The sequence below is a fragment of the Spermophilus citellus genome, assembly GCF_964194105.1.
Source record: "Spermophilus citellus genome assembly, chromosome: 10".
Lineage (NCBI taxonomy): Eukaryota > Metazoa > Chordata > Mammalia > Rodentia > Sciuridae > Spermophilus > Spermophilus citellus.
In genome coordinates, this window is record NC_138197.1 from 117936174 (window position 1) to 117956051 (window position 19878).

The 19878-nt window shown below is 38.4% G+C and overlaps 1 protein-coding gene across 3 annotated transcripts in view; it reads right to left on the reverse strand.

Moving 5' to 3' along the window:
• GNPTAB (N-acetylglucosamine-1-phosphate transferase subunits alpha and beta) overlaps window positions 1–19878 on the reverse strand; it is an 80896-nt gene that overhangs the window by 14280 nt on the left and 46738 nt on the right. For all 3 annotated transcript variants that reach the window (XR_014023959.1, XM_081309313.1, XM_081309312.1), the window contains 9 exons: window positions 13182–13343; window positions 11917–12096; window positions 11539–11709; window positions 9338–9461; window positions 7375–7578; window positions 5369–6432; window positions 3246–3445; window positions 2612–2831; window positions 1833–1946 (listed from right to left, as the gene is read on the reverse strand). Coding sequence is in view for 2 of the 3 variants with exons in the window: in XM_081309313.1 (XP_081165439.1) it covers window positions 1833–1946; window positions 2612–2831; window positions 3246–3445; window positions 5369–6432; window positions 7375–7578; window positions 9338–9461; window positions 11539–11709; window positions 11917–12096; window positions 13182–13343 (2439 nt within the window). In the remaining variant the exon portion in view is untranslated. The remainder of the gene's footprint in view (window positions 1–1832; window positions 1947–2611; window positions 2832–3245; window positions 3446–5368; window positions 6433–7374; window positions 7579–9337; window positions 9462–11538; window positions 11710–11916; window positions 12097–13181; window positions 13344–19878) is intronic.

Sequence of the window (19878 nt, forward strand, 5' to 3'; positions counted from 1 at the left end):
TGACAAATACACAAATGTGTGTTTCTTTAAACTAGGTTACTGACTTCTCTGATTCAGAGTTAACTGTACTAGGTTACAGTTTAGAGTTTTGTTTTCAGAAAACAGAAAAGTGTTATTGTTTTAAAAGTTTTGTAACTGAGAATGTGAAATTTAATTTCTAAGACATTGATTTTATTCTCTCCAGAGGTAGCAAAATAACCTACACCATGATGACATATATACCATTTTCATGATTGAGAACACACTAGCAAACAATTACTAACATTTATAAAACAGTCTGTAGAGTTTACATTTTTTTTCACAAGATTTAACTATTTTATCCTTCTAGATTATGTCAAACATCCAGAAGAAACCCTGAAGCACACCAAGGAGCTGCTATCCTCTCACCAGCCTGAGTGCTGATCAGCTGTGCCGGAGGCCTACTGCAAACCCACACCCAGAACTACTCTCATTCTCTACCTGCTGGTTCCCATCTGCTGACCTTACTAGAGTGAATTCCTTTGTGGCTGACGATAAGTCTTGCTCTATTGATCTTGACCTCACTGACTCTGTAGTTTAAAGTTTTAGAATACTTAGAGAATTGGCTTTTAATTAGCACAAATCTGTACAGCTGCCCAAGTCGCATGCTAGCCTGACCTATGTGTGCATGATTGTTAGTACTTATGCTTGGTCTACGTGCCTCCACAGCTGCTGTTCCACCTCTCTCATCAGTGGCTGTCACTCATCACACTACTCCTCCTTGTGAGTGAGTTTCCATTGGGCTCTCTGAACATGTGCATGAGAAACAACTCCTGACAGGCACACCGAATGCTAAATGAACAGTTTTCTTTAAGGAATAAAATTTTTAACTGATTTTATAACTCTTCTCTATAGTTTTTACAAGTGTCTGATCTGTACTTAATAATAACTTATATGTGACTTGAAGACTTGCCAAGACTGTAAATTTTTTAAAAATAACAATTTATATGATATGTCAAGAGCTTTGTAATGTTGTGAACAACCAATAAAAAAAATCTGAAAAAAAAATTAAAAAAAAAATAAAAGTTACAATTTATTTTATTTATGAAAGCAAAAGCTATTCATTATAGAAAATACTCATAGAAGAAAAGGACATTAAAATCTACCTGTGATTTAACCTATTGTCATTTCTGTTACTTTTAGGGGTATATATGTTTATGTTTGTTGAGGCAGGGCAGGGTATTTGGAAGATTTTCATAATTCTAATCATACTGTGTATATGGTACTAAGCACTTTCCCCACTGAATTTTATATTGTAAGCATTTTTCCATAAATTAGTAAAAATTAACTATAAACAATTTGTCAATGTCTGTATTATTCCCGTTCATCAATTCTAAGATACACATTTTTCCCCCTTTTTTAACTTCTCTGAAGTGTGTCTTACAATCAACAGTCCTCCAATTACTTCAACCAGGTGGCCTTCTAGTGTGTATGTGCAAACCATTCACTGGTCAAGACTGAGAAAGTGCCAGCACTGGTCCATTCAATTGCTATTTTTCTGGCTGATATTTAACCCCTGGATTGTTCCCCCTGACCAATGACAATGCTCTCAGGCTACATGCTGCCATCCTATATGCTGTCGAGGACGTCTGTTTATGGAATTTATGCAACTGATCTGAATATATCAGCTTAAATCCTCATGGGGAAGGAGAGATTCCAAAGCAAGATATAAATAATTCTGGATTATATGCACTACTACTTTATTCCAGATACTTAATTAAACAGAGCCTGCCTCTATTTCTTGATGTGCTTTACAAAAATGTTGTAAATAACACCTGATATAAGTGTACATAAGAGAAACTCAGGCCACTTACCAGATTGGGGTCATAGTATGCTTCCTGAGTTGGGGGAATGTGGTTTAGCTGAGTGACATTAGCAGGTAGTGTTTTTGAGCAATTTATTAACATATGTTCAAGACCTGTCAAATCCTAAAAAAGCAAAATAAAAATATAAACTTGTTATATACATTATAAGTAAAGATTAGGATTTAAAAAACAAAAGTCATGTAAAAGTCTCTATAAAAAAATGACCTAAATACTATCCTTACAAGGCAGTTTAAATCTAATTCTTAGGCATAAAGACAAGCTAAGAAAGAGCAGAATGAGAATGCAAGAACAAATATTTCATCCTCATCTCCAAGTGGAACATACTGGCCTGAGGCACACATTTTATACAAGATGGTACAGGGGTCATGACAGGAGATGTCTTATAATTCTCCATTAGTAAGTCTCCTACTCCTGGGCTACAGGATGCCCTAATGGAGGAGTCTGGTTGAGATCATGGGTCATCTATGCCTAAAGGCCCTAAATGAATTTGTTACAAGAATCTTAGAAGGTATCTAATCTCCAGTTCTTCCCCAAATAAGGAGAAGATAATCCCTAATACAAACCTACAGAAAGTAATCTCATGAAATATGAACTTCAAATGTGGTTTTAATTCTGGCACCTCAAATCAATAAATTACAAAATCCTCATTAAATGTTAAGAATTACTTTTACTTGAATTAAATCAAAATATAGAGCAGAAAAAAAGATTATCAGAATTATAATTTCCATTTAAAATGTCACAAAGTTTAGACTAAAACAATACAAGACCTGTAAACTTAAAGGAAGATCATGAATTCTGGTAGCCAGTGTTCGGATTTCTCTGTCAGATAGGACACCAGATTGGTCTGTATCAACTTCATCAAAGACTTGTGATATATTCAGTGGCTGAACTGCACTCATGAGATAATAAAAATAAGAGAAGGCAAATTGCATGTCCTCCGAATGACGCACTTTGTGAAACGACGTCTTGTCAAATTCTTCAGGGAACCTGTCCAAATATAACATATAGTGAGCTTTGGATTATAAAAATATATATGGTAGCTAATATCTGTGAACATAGAATCTTTTTCTTTCTTCTTATTTAGATAATATCCTTAAAAATATCAGTCACAGGGCTGGGGATGTGGCTCAAGCGGTAGCGTGCTCGTCTGGCATGCCTGCGGCCCGGGTTCGATCCTCAGCACCACATACAAACAAAGATGTTGTGTCCGCCGATAACTAAAAAATAAATATTAAAAAATTCTCTCTCTCTCTCTCTCTCTCTCTCTCTCTCTCTCTCTCTTTAAAAAAAAATATCAGTCACACAATATCAGAGCTAAAAATTTTGCACAGTGAACAGGCAAATTTCAAGTATCTTTAGCTCTAAACATAGGCAAATAACTCAAACACAAGTAAGACTTACATATCCTGCAGTTCTTGCATAACAATTCGGTCAATCATGTGAGGCATATGTGCAGGGACTTTCCGAGATGTGAATCCAAACTTGCTGTTTAAAATTTTATTTACATATCGGAGTGAATCTGCAAATGTATCTTTTAGTTGCCTCCCAGTATGTTTGCTATCAGTAAAGTATGCCAATTGTGTCTTCAATGACTCTTCTTCCTGAAGGAGAATTCCATATAACTCAGGGTTATACTCAGTGCTAAGTGTACCTTCTTACCAAGTAATAAAGGCATTGAAATTCCCAACATTGGCTTGAGAACAACAGTTGTGTGAGAGGTCTGTTTATAAGGTGTTCCTGAAGGATTAGTCATTGATCATAAGATTTTGAAGCCAATTCATGCAACATTTAGAAAATTTATTTACATATAAATTTGGCAATACTTTCAATATCAAGCTATTTTGTGCTGGTGATCTCAAAGCATCAAATAACTGAGTTTTAAACATAAGGACTAGAAACAAATTTGCTTTCACTTATAACAATGTTTAAGATCATAAAATCAAAACCAATAAGAGGCAGAATTAAATGGGCAAAGAAAATTGGCAAGGAATTCAAAGACACATTACAGAAGAGGAAATATTTTTGCCTCCCAGACTGAAAAAAATCCAGTAAAGAAATTGACAATACCTGGTGTTGGTTAGCCTGTGGAGCAACAAATACTCCAGTATGCTGCTTGTTCCAGTGTGAAGTGGTGCAATATTTTGGGATATATTTAAAGTTTATAAGAAACCAGATACATTAACCTAGCAATTCTACCTACATTAGTAAATCTTTATTTCTGTAGGTTGAACTGCTAAGTGTAAGATATACATGTACAAGTATATTCATTGCAAAACGTTGGAAATAATTTACAGCCATTAAAACAAACAATGGCAGTGACAGGCATAGTTTGCCAGCATATTTTCAATCAAAAGGCAACTCCAGGGAACTGTATTTACAGTGTAATTTCACTGCTGCAAAACAGAAACGATATAGCTTGTATGTTTGCATACCTGCAGAAAAACCTTAGAAGAATACCCAAACTATGAAGAATAGCTGTCTCAAGGGCATAGATTGAGGAACGAGCACCCTCCACCCTTTTTAATGTTACATTTTTGCACTGCTTGCAATTTTTATCACTAGTCTATAGTAGTGCTTTTGAAATCTTTTATTTTTTATTTTTAAAAAAGGAAAGAGAGAAACGTGTGAAAACTAAACATACGCAAGAACTAGGCAGCCCTTCACTCAATGATCAGTAAATGCCTAACGGAAAACAAGATACTTCCTGAAAACACTGAGAGAATGAGACACAAGTTCCCCCTTCATCAGGCACTTGTGGCTCTGCCTCTTCCCTTCCCATACTGGATCATGTGACTTCTCATGGTCTGTCAACTCCTGGTGGGGGGGAGGGTACTTCTCCTGCATGCTGCCCCCCATACCTTAGGCAGAGCTAAGCTCTCCCTTTAGACTCCTTACCTGGATCTCAACTGAGATACTTTATCTCATTGCTGCAACTGTCTGCTCACAAATCTGTCATTCCTACTGCTCTCCAAGTTTCCATAGGTAGCAACTATGTACTAGTCATCTTGTATTTCCCAGCACTGAGCACTGGGATGGCACCTGGGAGATGAATAAAGGATGCTACAGCTGGAAGCTATGGCACAAGGGAAGAACACTCCAACTTTTAGTTTTGGCTCACACTGACTTCCTGCTGTGATATTGGCAAAGCTAAGGAACTTATCTGAAACTCAGGTTTTTCTTTCAGTAAAACTAGAAAAAAAATCAGCTCTGCCATGCTAAGTAAAGATAAGATGCCACTCTGTTCTACTTCCTCAAGGTATGTTTCTTGCTAAATTCCTTACTCATACTATTACTGTTTCCAAAACTGTAAAATGGGAGTAACAATAATAAATCCCCTTATATGGCAGTTTTATAAAAAAAAAAAAAAGATTCTGGGAAAATTAAATGAAATCATGTAAGAAAAGCACTTAGCTTAGTGGATGCAAAGGAAAGTATTAAATAAGTGTAGCTATTATTATATTATCACTTACAAAGTTATTTATTCTTCCTGAGAAAGATGAAGAATAATGCCGGATCTAACTTACATCAAGAAGATCTTGGAAATACTTTTTTTTCTCCCAAGGCAAAAAGCCCAGATGAGTTCCTATGAAATGCTGCAGCTTTCTTCCAGGTAAAACCTCATTAACATCTAGGTGATCTTTAGCATCTTCCTCCATTCTGTTTTGCTCTTCTTCTTTCCCTGTGATTTCCTTTTCTTTTGTCACATGGATTTCCAGTGGAATAATCAGAGATGAAAGCTTTCCTTTAGACACATTCCCATTTTGGGTCTGAGTTTCCAATTTAAATCTTGCTTTGGTCTCTAAGAGCAGTGGTGGATTCTGACCCTGGTAGTTCATTTTTACTGTCCCTGATGGAAAAGTCGACCTGTGTAATCTTCCTAGGCTTTCATGAGCCAGTTTTTCTATTGGGACCTCCAAACTGTCATTTATTTCATCTGTTATAGTAGCTTGATTTTTTACTTTATCATCCTGTAAGTTCACCAGAAATGATCTCAGCAAGGCTATTTTGGACAAATTGTAACCTTTCAAAGTGATGTCTCCTTGTTCCAGCTGCAAATCCAAGTTGCTGAGACTCAATCGGGCCTCTTTTGGGAGGAGTGAAATATTTACCAAGGGAACTTTCACCTCCTCTTGGAATCTTCCTGTTGTGTTAACATCATGTCTCTTGACCTTTGGGAAGCGTTTTTCTTCAGGAATATCCTCAAAAAGGATTTCTGCCTCTGGAAGAAGTGTTATGGGGCTATCCAAATTTTCATAAGACTTCTGGGTTGTAGCATTCACCTTGGGTCCCTCCCTTGTATCCACATCTACTGTTAGCTGGATTTTGAACTCTTCATCATTTGTGTTTTGAAATGTGATGTTAAAATGTATTGTAGTTGCATTCATTCCACCGTGCATTATGAGGTGGATGGTTTTCCACTTATTGGCAATAGAAGCATGTCGAATTATGGGGTTGTCACTATAGGCACCTTCTACTCCTCTTTTGGCTATTTCTGCAAAGCTGAAATAAGGCAGGCGTTCACCTTTTGGAATAATATAGTGAGTCTGGTTTGGAAGAAGAGTTACTTTATATAATTCATGAAAATGATCTAGAGGAAAAAGCACAAACAAGATTTTGTTAAAGAAAAACTAAGCACCATTTTACTCCTCTTCCTTTAATTTTTTGGGTTTGAGTTTCTACTTTTTAAGAGTGATCAGAAATTCTAATTTAATAAATACTGGTAGGCAGCTCATTTTACTGAGACAATCACAGTTATTTACATGGAATGCTGACCCTGACTCATCTTAGAGATTTGGCACAGTTCTTATTCTTTTTTTAATTTTTTAAAATTTTTTTAGTTTTCGGCGGACACAACATCTTTGTTTGTATGAGGTGCTGAGGATCGAACCCGGACTGCACGCATGCCAGGCGAGCGCACTACCACTTAAGCCACATCCCCAGCCCCAACAGTTCTTATTCTTAACAATAAATTCCAAATGCCAATTTCCATCTCTCTTTCTCTACTTGAAGGAAGAAAAGAAAAAGCTTTCTGACAAAATGATGACTTCCATTAATAAGCTATTATGAATATTCAAACTATCTTTATTTAATGAATTATTGACCTGCTCTTATTGTTTCCAAATTAAGCATTCAGCATGTTAAAAGAATGTAAAATGTAAAAGAAAAGATAATCTTAAATGTCAACTGTTTTCTATTTTTTTTTTTTTAGAATTTTTTTTTTTAATCTTTATTTTTTTTTTTTAGGTTTCGGCGGGCACAACATCTTTGTTTGTATGTGGTGCTGAGGATCGAACCCGGGCCGCACGCATGCCAGGCGAGCGCGCTACCACTTGAGCCACATCCCCAGCCCTCAACTGTTTTCTAAAGATCTCTGTCCTTCTCTTTAAGTTAGCTTAAAATTTAGATGCAAAATCAGAAAAGGAAACACAGAGATTAATTACTTAAAATAATAATAACCACCCAAAAGCCTGTATACTTTTCCATGATTTACCCTTTTACTTTTAGTATGTCATTATGGCAATAAACGTACCTTGCCCACAGTCACCAGCATCAAAGCCACATGACAAGACGTTACAGGCTTGGTCACAGAACTTATCAGCGAGCCAGGAATTTGCACATCCTTGATTACAGTAAGAGACGCTGTTTATTCCTCCACCAAACTGCCAGGGCTGTCCAACACCAATGCTCCCAGTACCTCCGCCTCCTGCAACATAGCGACTCCCTCCATTGTTACCTGTAGAGGGAGGGAGGAAGACTAAATCTTGGTAGGTTTTCAATTTTGAAAGAAGATAATTATTTCTTACTAGTGTTTTCAACACTGATGCATGAATTGTAGTCAGAAAATTTCACCACATTCTTGAGTAGATTTCACGTTGTTGCACAAAACAGACTGGTGGAGAAGCAGCAAGCAGCATTCAGAGAATAGAACTCCAAACTTTGTTTTATGCCATTGGGCCCAGAGGAAAAGAAAACTCCAAATTCTGAGCCCTGATCCATGGTTTCTCACAACAATGATAAGTTATTTGCTGTCATCTTAGACCCATCCTATTATTGGGGCTTTTTCCTTTTTTTCCCTCTTTTTAAAACTGAAGGCCTTGTGCTATATCTCTGACATCACAGGCATCTGTTACATTTGAAGAAGGAGTGGTCAGACTCCTGGGGCAGTTATTTACAATCCAAAAGGTAGGGACCCAGGGTTAATTAGACTTCCTGGAGAAAGGCTGGGAGAAGAAAGGGGAACTGACCCCTTCCCTAGGCATTGGTTTCTTACCATAACATTTTTATAATTTCATTTCACAACCAGGTCTAGTTTTGCCATCAAAATGTATCTTAAAAAAAAAAAAAAATACAACTGAACAGGGAGCATCACTTGACAGTGCTATAGGACTCATGTGTGTGTGCATGCATGTGTGTGTGCACGTGTGTAGACAAGGAGAAAAGGAAGAGATTATTTCAAAAGCCATGATTATCAAAACTGCACAAGAACATGTCTGAGCATGATTAATGACCTCTTCTACTGAATGTTAATGTTCTACTAGGGACAGAGGCTCTGGCCAGCACACATCTACTTTGAACATTTGTGTTCTCTCCCTATATAGTTGCTTTGTGTTTTCAAAACTATGCCTGACTCTAACATTAAAACAAATAAAAAAAATTTTTTTAAGTATGCCTGGCAGATCCGACTGAAACACAACTTGAAGCTTTGTTTCCTCAAATAGTCAACAAACTTCCAAATGTGTTCCCTCATGAGGAACACGGAGATGATCCTATCTGTGCACAAACACACTTTTTCTTAGTTGACCAAGAAATTCAAGTAGATAATGAATAATGCTCTATAAATTTAACACTTTATTGTAAGGTGGTAAATAAAATTTAAAAACTGCTATTATCAACAAGTCCAAATATAAGTATATGAGAAGGGAAGAAAAGCGGCATCTCTTCAATTATTCCAGACCTGTTGCAATCTGTTGGTAAAAGCTCCTAATCATGAATTCCCATGAGATGACTCAGAATTATTTTGTTCTTGGGTTTATAGTACTCTAGGTTTTCATATTTTAAGTAATAAGAAAAGGCATTTTCAAGTGCAGGATAAATATTGGAAAGTGCCCTCAATAATGGATAATAGGAATAAACTAGGCCACATGAGATTGTGAGTCTATGGATCACCACCGGACATGGTGGCACACACCTATAATCCCAGTGACTCAGGAGGCTAAGGTAGGAGGGTCCCAAGTTCAAAGCTAGCCTCAGCAACCTAGCGAGTCATTAAGCAACTTACCAAGACCCTACTTCAAAACAAAACAAAAAAATAAATAAATAAAAAGGGCAGGGGATGTGGCTTAGTGGTTAAGCGCCTCTGGGTTCAATCCCTGGTCTAGGGATCACTGACTATTTCAAATATATGGTTTAAGTCTATAGCATATCTTCAATTTGATTAGAATGAAAATACTTCTGTAAACATGAAAAATAATCATATTTTAACACATCCTTACCAGTACAATCACCACCATCCCAGTCACAGGCTGAATTATTACAAGCCTTGTCACAATAGCCATCTTTAATCCAGGACCCAGGGCAGCCCTCAGCACAGTTTGGCACAGGCCATGTCAAATAAACCTATGACAAAACCAAATAGAAAATAAGTGATTTATGACACTTTTTACTTTGAATTAAAATTCCTTTTTTTTTTTTTTAATCTATTCCTCTCAAAAGGCTGAATTTTCCAAGGCCTAACTGTCCACTTCATGCTTGTGTTCAGCTGGCCTGTCCCAGAGCACCCTGCTGTGGTGTTGGTGCTGAGCACATTCACTCCTTTCCATTACTCAAAAAAAGCAGACCAGGGCTCAACACATAGACTAGTTTCTCACACCATGCTCCTGTAATCTACTTTGAAATAAAATAGCATCATGTCAGATTTAATTTTGAGTACAAAAATATGCCACAATAGGTGGAAGTGTCACTGTTTCTCTGTGACAGCTATCAGTAACTCCTAAGTGTATTTAAGGATAATTTAGTCTCAATGAGGAGAGAAAGAATAAATAGACTCTCAGTATCCTTTACCTCCATGTATAAGGCCGTGTGACAAATGAACCAGCACAGCACTCTAAGCTCCCAAAATGAGTGATAAGGTATATGGTTATTTTTAAAATTAAAACCATTTTAAAAATATACTCCCACTTTAAAGTTTCTGCAACTTTGTCACTCCATCCATTTGGGATGTCTTTCTTCACCTAAACTAACACTTACTTATTCTTCAAAATATATGTCCATTCAGATGGGAGCTGTCCCTCATTCCAACTGATTTCCTCCTGTGCTCATGTTCCTCAGCACGGACATGCCTGTCAGCATCAAAAGCTCTGCACACAGTCACCGATTTTGTACTTGTCCCCATTAATATACAAACTCAAATTTGGATCCCTACAATTTAATGCAGACGAGGCACGTGGACAGGGACACAGAAGGAGCAGGTGGGAGACACAGGAGAAGGAGCAGGTGGGAGGCATAAACATCAACAAAGTAACTTTTTGCTCTTAGCATTTAGAGTTGCAGAGTGTTGTGGTTTGGAAATGAGGTGTCCCCCAAAAGCTCATGTGTGAGACAATGTGAGAAAGTTTAGGGGTGAAATGATTGGATTGGGAGAGTTGTAACCTAATTGGTGGATTAAGCAACTAATATATTTTAACGGAGTGGTGACTGTAGGAAGGTAGGCTGTGACTAGAGGAGGTGGACCACTGGGGTGTGCCTTTGGTGTTTATATTTTGTCCCTGGTAAGCAGAGCTCTCTCTCTGCTCCCTTGTTGCCATGTCCTGAGCTGCTTTGCTCTACCACTCTTTTGCTATGATGTTCTACTTCAACCTGGGTCCAGAGGTGGCTGTCTGTGGATTGAGACCTCTGAAACAATGAGCTGAATAAGCCTTCTCTCCTCTAATTGTTCTTGTCAGATCTTTTGGTGGCAGTGATGAAAAAAAGCTGACTAAAACATAGTTTTATAACTCAAGCCTAGAGTGATAAGTCTCTAAATTATCACTACATCCTTCTAACAATGCTATGGGGGTGTTTGTATTTTTCCCTACCAGGCAGATGGAAAACTTCCCTTGGCCAAGTCACTGTCCAGTGTGGTCCTAAACAGTTGGCCCCTATGTCTGTGCTCTCACTTCACCTTTCCATCCCACCTCTCAGCAAAGCCAGATGGAAACAGGCTGCCTCAAAACAAAATTTCTTCCACACCTGAAGTGCTAATTTGAGCTAACTTTCGTTTTTTTACTTTTCTGTTTTTTCTTATTGTTGTTTTTGGGGTACTGGGAATTGATCCCAGGAATGCTTAACTATTAAGCCACATCCCCAGCCCTTTATATTTTTTTTTATTTTGAGACAGGGTCTTGCTAAGTTCTTAGTGCCTCACTAAGTTGCCGAGGCTGGTTTTAAACATGCAATCCTCCTGTCTCAGTCTCTGAGACTGTTGGAACCAGGCACCAGGCCTAACTTTCCTTTTGCTGACACTAATTACAATTTTATTTCCTATGGCAAGGGGAAGAATGGGTCCTGGGTATCCCAGAATGCAGGAAAGCAAATTTCCTATAGTAGCTATTTTACTCAATTGTTGACTCGTTTGAATACTTATTTGTTTACATTTGAGTATAGAAATACACACAATGACTTCCAGCCTCGGCATCCCCTCCTCTTAGACACTCACCTTTTGACCCTTGGAGTGACTATAGAAATCATCTGGCCAGACATCCTTCCCAAACATGACATCATCATTTAGGTAAATAAATTTCTGAGACAGTCCTTCGATGCGATGAATGTGACTTTCAATAGCAGGTGAACTAAAGGTAGGCAAGTGGCTCAAATTTCGAAAAACATCCTTTTAACAGAAAAACCAAACAACAAAAAAGGAAGAAAAAAAAAGGAGAGAAAGGGTGAATTTGAATTGTTCTGGTTTGGACTGGCTGATGGAAAGGAAGGGAAGAAAAGAGTTTAAAAGGTGGACATGAAGGCGAGAGGAATAGAAGGAATGAGACCCTGAGATTCCTACACCACATTACAAGAAGAGAATGGGAAAGTCCTGTACCTGGTGTGTCACTATTTTCACTCGAGGATTGTCAAGGTTCAGCCAGGATGGAATCTGCCCATTGGTGACAATGAAAATATTCCGAACCCACGGTGCGTGCCTCTCGATGGACCGCAACGAGTACCTCAGCTCTTCATTATCTTCAAATCGGCTGGCAGAAACATCCTCATCCTGCTTGGACTGAGAGAAACAAAGGACACATAAAGATGTGAAGTACCCCTTAAATCACACCTCCTCCTCCTCCTTGTCTCTGCCCTCTGCCCTCTGAATTCAGGGTGCTCTGGATGACTTTCAAAGACAGAATCTGTGGCTGGGCGTAATGGCGTATGCCTGCAATACCAAGTGACTTGGGAGGCTGAAGCAAGGGGATTGCAAGTTCAAAGCCAACCTCAGCAACTTATCGAGGCCCTATGCAATTTAGTGAGACCCTGTCAATAAATAAAATATAAAAAAACGGTTGGGAATGTGGCTGGGGATGTGACTCAGAGGTTAAGCCCCTGGGTTTAATCTCAAATATGGAAAAAAAAAAAAAAGATGGAATCAGTGTTTGTCATCTTTTTATCATGGAGACTAAAATCCCTGATAAGAACAATTTAGAGAAAGAAAAGTTTATTTTGACTAAGGTTTCAGAGGCTTAGTACACAGTTGCCAACTCCATAGCTCCAGGCCTGAAGTGAGGCAGAGCATCAAGGCAGAGGGTGTAGGGGAAGAAAGTTGTTCAACTCACGGCAGCCAGAAAACAGAGAAAGAAGAGGGGCCGGGGGACAAGATATAGTCCCCAAGGGCATGTCCTCAGAGACCTATTTCTCCAGCTACCCCCACCTGCTTATAGTTACTTCCCAGTATAGCAGTCCTTCCAAATCATTAATCCAACAAATGGATTAATTCACTGATTAGCTGATAGCCCATAATCTTATCATTTCTCCTCTGAACAACCCTGCACTGACCAACATGAACTTTCTGGGGACACCTCATATCCAAACTGTTACAGAATCCTAATTTAGAATATTATAAAAAATGTAAAAGACTCAGTAATATTAACAAACAAAAACGAAAATAAAAACAAAACTTGAAGATATAACATTTCTTTATCACACTTTATAAAAAGGTTTGTAGATATAATTCTAGGTCACTTCAATTAATCTTAAATCAATGGCAGGGACTGGAAAATTAGAAAAGTTCCAATCAACTCACTTCTCTGTAAGTTCTCTTCCTTCTAATAGAAACCCTTTATTTGAGTTGTAAAGAATCTTTGCCTTCCTTACCTGGCTGATGGCACTCAGATCCCATAATAAATATGCAGGACTTATGGTCAGTTCTTTCCCATCGATGGTCATATTCTTCTTAGTTTGCTTATTTAGTTCTTGGAAACCCTTGGGATTATTCAGTTTTAGAAGGGCCACACTAGCCTCTGAATACAACTGCAACTATTTAAAAAAGAAGAAGAAGAAGAAGAGATACACACAAGAAAATTGAACCTCAAAGAGGAAACCCCCTTAATCTTCCCCTGTAATCTTTGGCAGGGCTGCCTGTAGAAAAACTATCTTTTGGGGCCAAGCTTGTGGAACAATCACAAATCTAAGAGGGAATACAGTAATCATCAGCTAGTTTTATAAACAGGCTTCTCCACCCACTTCAGAGTACATCCCACCCTTTATCTGCTTTATGTTCTGACTCTGTGTCATAGAATTTCCTACAAAAAGAGTCTTTCAGATCAGAAAACAGGGAGGGGATGAAAACCATGAATCGAGGACAGCAAAATCCTTTGGCTAAACTAGCTCTTCTGACATCAATTCTTTGTTAATTTATAAAATAGAAGCAAACACAAATCATTATGGGCTCATTCTGAATTCTATATGTGCTATGTGAGTATACTTAGCATGTTCTGAACAATTTCCTGAATTTATGGAGACCAAAAAAACCAGAGGCTGCAGTTAGAATTCTACGTCTTTCTCCCTTTTTATAATGCAGGCTGCTAACTTGTACCACCAATCGTGCAGGAGCAGATGTGCGCTCCAGCACACGTAAGTACTGCCTTCCTGTCTGATTACTTTTTTTACCCTGACGGTTCCTGGCATAGATTAAACACTCATAGAATTCGGCTTTCACTGCTGTCACTGCTGTCCTCACCCTGCCTCAGTGTAGGGTGTGGGAAATGGGAGGCAAGCCACAAAGGGAGAATATTAGCCTGCTCGGGAACTGCCTGGCCAGCCTCCCTGCTCCTTCTTCCATGGCCCTTCTGAGGGCTCCCTGCAGTGAAAATAATTACTATTCTAGTCTCAATACAGTAACAATACTCCAAATTAATTTTAAATTAATTGGGAAAAATACATTTATCCTAATCTTTTCTATCTAAATTGCTTTTATTTTGGAAAGTTATTCTGAAATTTCACATTCTAAAATTTGTAGATTTTTAACATTAAGATGAATTTAAAATCTAGAAAAGGATCTGACACTGATATATTTCCAAGGTGTAACAGTGCATCCACCTTGCTCCCTGACTTCGGACCAGATCCAATGCCACTGACTGCTTAACATTGGTTTTTCCACCTAGGCACTGGCTTATCAGAGAGAACCACTTTTTCAGAAGCTGTATATAAAAGAGATGTCAAAGTGCAATGATATTAAAGTTTTAAAAAAAATCAGTGAAACTACTGCCTAACACCCTTACATTTTAACTTGATGACAACATTTTCACTTCAGTTTCTACCACCGGCTGGGCACTCACTGTATGCCAGACATGGCCTGGGTGCTTAGCAAGTGCCACACCTGAGGGGTCAAACTTGGCTCCTAGAGTAGAGTGCATCACTTACTTAGGCTTCTGCTGATGTCACAGGCTGGTCTGTGAGTCACACTGGCATGGAGGACGACTACTCAACAGACTAGCAACACACGCTATCAGACACTTAGCATCGAATGGGTGGGCTCTACAGGGGCCGTGACAAGAAGCAGGTATCTGGCAGGCTGTTTGGGGCAGGGAAGAGCTGCTGGAGAGGCTGTGCTCTAGGAATAGAACCTGGACATTCTCATACCAAGGGACAAGATCATGGCTCCTTCACTATACTAGGTAGTTTAGGTGATCTCTAACCAGGTCCAGAGGGAAGAAATTGCAAAGCCTCGCTGGAAAGGGAAGCAGGAGCAACACCTCTACTAAATCTTATGTAACACTCACTGCCCTCTGCTGCAGACAGGCTCCCAGGTCATCATGTAACTATGTAACTACAACGGAAAGGTTGGGGATTCCATTTTAAGACAAAGAAAACAAAACAAAATACACTCCTATTCCAATACTAGCCATTAAGGTATGAAGAAAGTTTTTTGAAAAAGAAAGGAAAAAATCTTTTTTACTCCTCACACAGAGGAAAAGAAAATTTCAGAAATTGTGAAAGGGACGTCAGAATAGAATTCTAATACCTATGGGTTCTAACAGAAGATTCAGGAATTCCTAGTGTTATGGGCCAGGCTACATGGCCCATAAAATATTCTCCATTTTGCCCTGGGACTCCATGTCATGTAAGAAACGCTTCTCCCATGGGAAGACCCCACCTCTGGACCCATCAATAATTGCTTAGCATAGCATGTTTGCCAACACAAAATGGCAATTCTTATACAATGTAAAATTGTTCTTTCTTTGGATCCCATTTTTCCTGGATAATGTACACTGTCACTAGACTTTAGTAACCATTCTTTAACTTATATTCAACTAGGGTCATTTTGACCCACATCTTCTTCTTCTTATTTTAGATCTCATGTTTGTTTATGGTTTTGAATCATAGCAACAGCCACTTATGATTAATGTGGTTTTGCACTATAAAGGTAGACTCAAACCCCAGGATGGAGTCAAAGGGTGTAGACTAGTAGCCTGCTCCATGGCACGCCAGCTGGTGGATCTGGACCCCCTGCTGGTAAATAAAGTTTCCATTTCCTGCTTTAAGATCAACTTGGTGATTTACAGCAATCTTGCCATAACACTAGTATTAAATTACATCTTGTTTGATTTCACAGCTTATATTCATTTTTTTCTTTGATAAAAGATACATTGCTATAACTATTCTTACATTAGCCACCTTGCAGAGGGCTGATGTCTTTTCTTTTCTTTCTTTTTCTATTTTTTTTTTTTAGAAGAATAAAAGTCTTATTCTAAGCTCACATTTTCAGAGGTTAGTTTGCGCTTGGCCAGCTCCATTGTATGGGCCTGTGGTGAGGCAGAACATCATGGCAGAAGGGTGTGTCAGAGGAAAGTAGCTCAGCTCGTGGCAACCAGAAAGTATATATATACCAAGGGCTGATTTCTAAAAACATATACACTAAAAGATCAAGAAGAGGTTTTCCCATGGTAACTGTACAAAAGTGGATGGGAGATAAAGAGTAAGGCATTCAAGGGAATATTTATATGTGAGAGAAAGATTTTCTGCCACTGCAATTAAGCAAGTTGTGAATGGTGAAAGGGTTCCTCTGCCACCACAAGGTGGCAGCCCAATCCCACATATCTTTGTTACTTCCGCCAGAGAAGGGACAGGAGGTGGGTGAGGCAGAAGAGTTGTACTTGGTGGCAGAGGCTGGAGACCTATGCTTGGTCAATTGTGGGCAACTGCCTCCATAGATCGCTTCTTACTTTAAATTTTACATTTATCTAAATTCTTTAAATTAAATTATAAGTTTCTCACAGAAAACAAGCTCCACATGCCCCACTACAGACTCTTAAGGAGAGGTAGCAGGACTGCAAAATGAGCTGTTATGTTTGAGCCAATGAGATTTGGGAGTGTTTGCTACTGTTACATCATCTAGAGCAGCAGGATGGGCACACCTTAAGTCCAAATGTAAGGATCATAGTGTAGGATTCCAGGTATAGGCATCTTTCTAGATTCACTTTAGATAAATCCAGGAAGAGGTGAGCCAGGAAGAAGTGAGGAAAGATTGAGAGAGATGAAACAAAATGATGGTCCAGGACAGGACCTGGGCAACCTATAATAGCAGCAAGAAGAATTACTGCATTTCTTTTTATAAATTTTGCAAAAATCATTTCTTTGCAACAAGAAGAAAAATAGTTCCAAGAAAAATGCTGAATCCTGGTATACGTCTAAAGATAAATAATGGAGACCAAAATTAAGGGGTGAGAAACCAAAATTAAGGGGCTAGGTAATTAGCAGGTCAGTGCCAAGTGGCTTCAGAGGAGTAATGGACATGGAAACCAGATGCCAAGGACTTGACCGCTCACGGACAACTTCCAGAAACTATCTATATATGTGTGGGTATACGGGAACCAAATCTAACACTTTACATTGGGTTTACTGTATGAAATAGGACAGGGAAGAGAAAAGAATTAGAGAGGTATTCTTTCACAAACTTAAATTCAGGATTATACTGACCAAGTCATGAAATATAAGGATTTAAAAAATGTAAGAAACCTTCACTTTTCAGTTCTTTTAAGTGATGACAAACTATCAAGGAAAGACTGGTGTTTATTAATGTCACAAGTGTACAAACATGGAAAAATAAAAATACTGGTTTTGTGAAGTTATTCTAATTAAATAGTTCCACTGTTCTTAGCATAGTATCTCACATTTAGATTTTGGCTTAAAAAATAATAACAGCCAACAAAAAAAGAGTATGAATGCATGTTTTTAAAGTCAACCAAAAGTAATGAATGCAGAAGAGAACTCACCCCTTAAGGCACACAAAATAGTCATGTGTTAAGGTAGACCTTACTTAAAAATCATTTCTTTTCACAAATTTTGCAAAAATAATTTCTTTGCAAAGTTATTTCAAACTGATCATATATAAACGCCTAAAAGGAAGGCTGTTAGAGTCTGTAAACAAGTCAGGATGGCGCCTGGCAAATGTTAGCGTCTGTAAACAAGTCTGGATGACGCCTGGCATTTTGCCAGGGGGAGTGGTTTATGAGGTGGCCCAGCGAGCCATTAAATATGGAGATTTCTTATTGGTTAACTGCTGTATCTAGTTTATGTTAATTAAGATAAGCTGTGTGGAATGTATATATACCCCTCCTGTCCTACAATAAACGGCTTCCACTCCTGCTGTATCAACGTACACAAGTTGTTCGTCACCCTCCCGGTTATTTTGCTGCAGCGGGACTGCGGCAGAAGGCTGTACTAACCGGTCTAAACAACTGTGTATCTGCAAATACTATATCTGGGATAGTTTCAATCAGGGGCAATTCTGCCTCCATGGAAACTTTTGGCAATATCTAGAGACATTTCTGGTTGTCAAAACTAGGAGTGGAAGTGCTACTGGCAACTAGAGGACAGAGCTAGGATGCTGCTGAACATCTATAATGCACGGGACAGTCTGTTACATGACAGCTGTATCAGGCCCAAACTGTCACCAGTACAGAGGTTAAGGAGAATGTACAAATCCCCAAGGATGGTAAAGGCTTTCCCATATTGGGTCCACAACAATTTTAAAGGGCTCAAAAATTCAGAAGATCTAACCTATTTTTATTTTGAAATAATTTAATCTTAAAGCAAGTAAGAACCCTTTAGGGGAAAAACATTTCTGCCAACACCAACTGAAAAACAAATTAGCACCTTTCAGTGATTTGACAACTCAAGGCCACTAGGTCTTAATATGTCCTGTGGTTTTCTAAAACTAAAGTCAACTCCAGAGTTGGTTGATCCCTCTACTGATGAAATAAAACCAAAAGAAAGGGCACCATGTTGTAAAAGAGCAGGTACATAAAATGGTTCCAGAGAATCACAAACAAAAGGTCATAAGAACAATAGTACAGGTTGAGCAGTCCTTATCTAAAATTCTTGGGACCAGAAATGTTACAGATTTTAGATTTTTTAAAATTTTGGAATATTTGCATTTACATAAGGAGATAAATTGGGAATGGGACTCAGGTTTAAACATGAGATTCACTTATGTTTCATGTATACCTTCTCTCCATAGCCTGAAGGTAATTTCTAAATTTTGTGCACGAAACACAAGTTTTACACAGTTAAGAAATTTTCCATGTGTGATGTCATATTGGGGCTTATGAAGTTATTATGGATACTAGAACATTTCAGATTTTGGATTTTTAGATTAGGGATGTTCAACTTGTGTAACTTAAATAGGGTGAACTTAAATAGGCTCTGAATAGAATGCCAAGGGTGCAGAGTCCAAGTAAGACGTTATGCTATTTATTCCCACCCTGACTGAGGTCCCTCTTGCCTACGCCACTTACCCAGTCTTCAAGGACCTGGCATAGCCACATTCTGCTTCAGAATGTAATTCTAAATACTTGAGGACAGGGTCAGTATCCTCCCACTCCTTTTGCATACTAGCTCAGCAACCTCTATCATTGAATTGGCATAATGTAAGCATTTCCTTGAGAAATTTAGGAAGAATTCCAACTTGTTTTCATATGGTAAAAAAGAAGAGAAAAGCCAGGTGCAGTGGTGCATGTCTGTAATCCCAGGGACTCACAGGCTGAAGCAGGAGGGTCACGAGTTCAAAGCCAGCCTCAGCAAAAACAAGGCACTAAGCAACTCAGTGAGACTCTGTCTCTAAATAAAATATAAAAAAGGGCTGGGGATGTGGCTCAGTGGTTAAGAGCCCTTGGGTTCAATCTCTAGTACCCCCCCCAAAAAAAAAGGGGGGGAAAGAAAAAAAATTCACTAACCAAAAAATGAATGAAAAAATAACCCACCACGAATCAACATGTCTGAAAACACAATTTTGAGTGACCTGAAAATAAAGACAAATGGATAATTATTAAAAGGCTAATTTTGTGCCATCACACACAAAAATTCTACAGATAAATTAACTGAATCATGCAAGGGCTCACCCCAAACTAGAAAGCCTCTGACTGAAAAAAAAAAAAAAAAAAGCTTGATTTATAAGACTAGAGTTGACAGAGAAGTTTTATGAATTCAAACCCATTTTATTAGAAATTAAAGCATTTTCAAATCCTATGTCCTCTCCTAAAAGGGGAAAAATATGTAGGTTTTCCTTTAA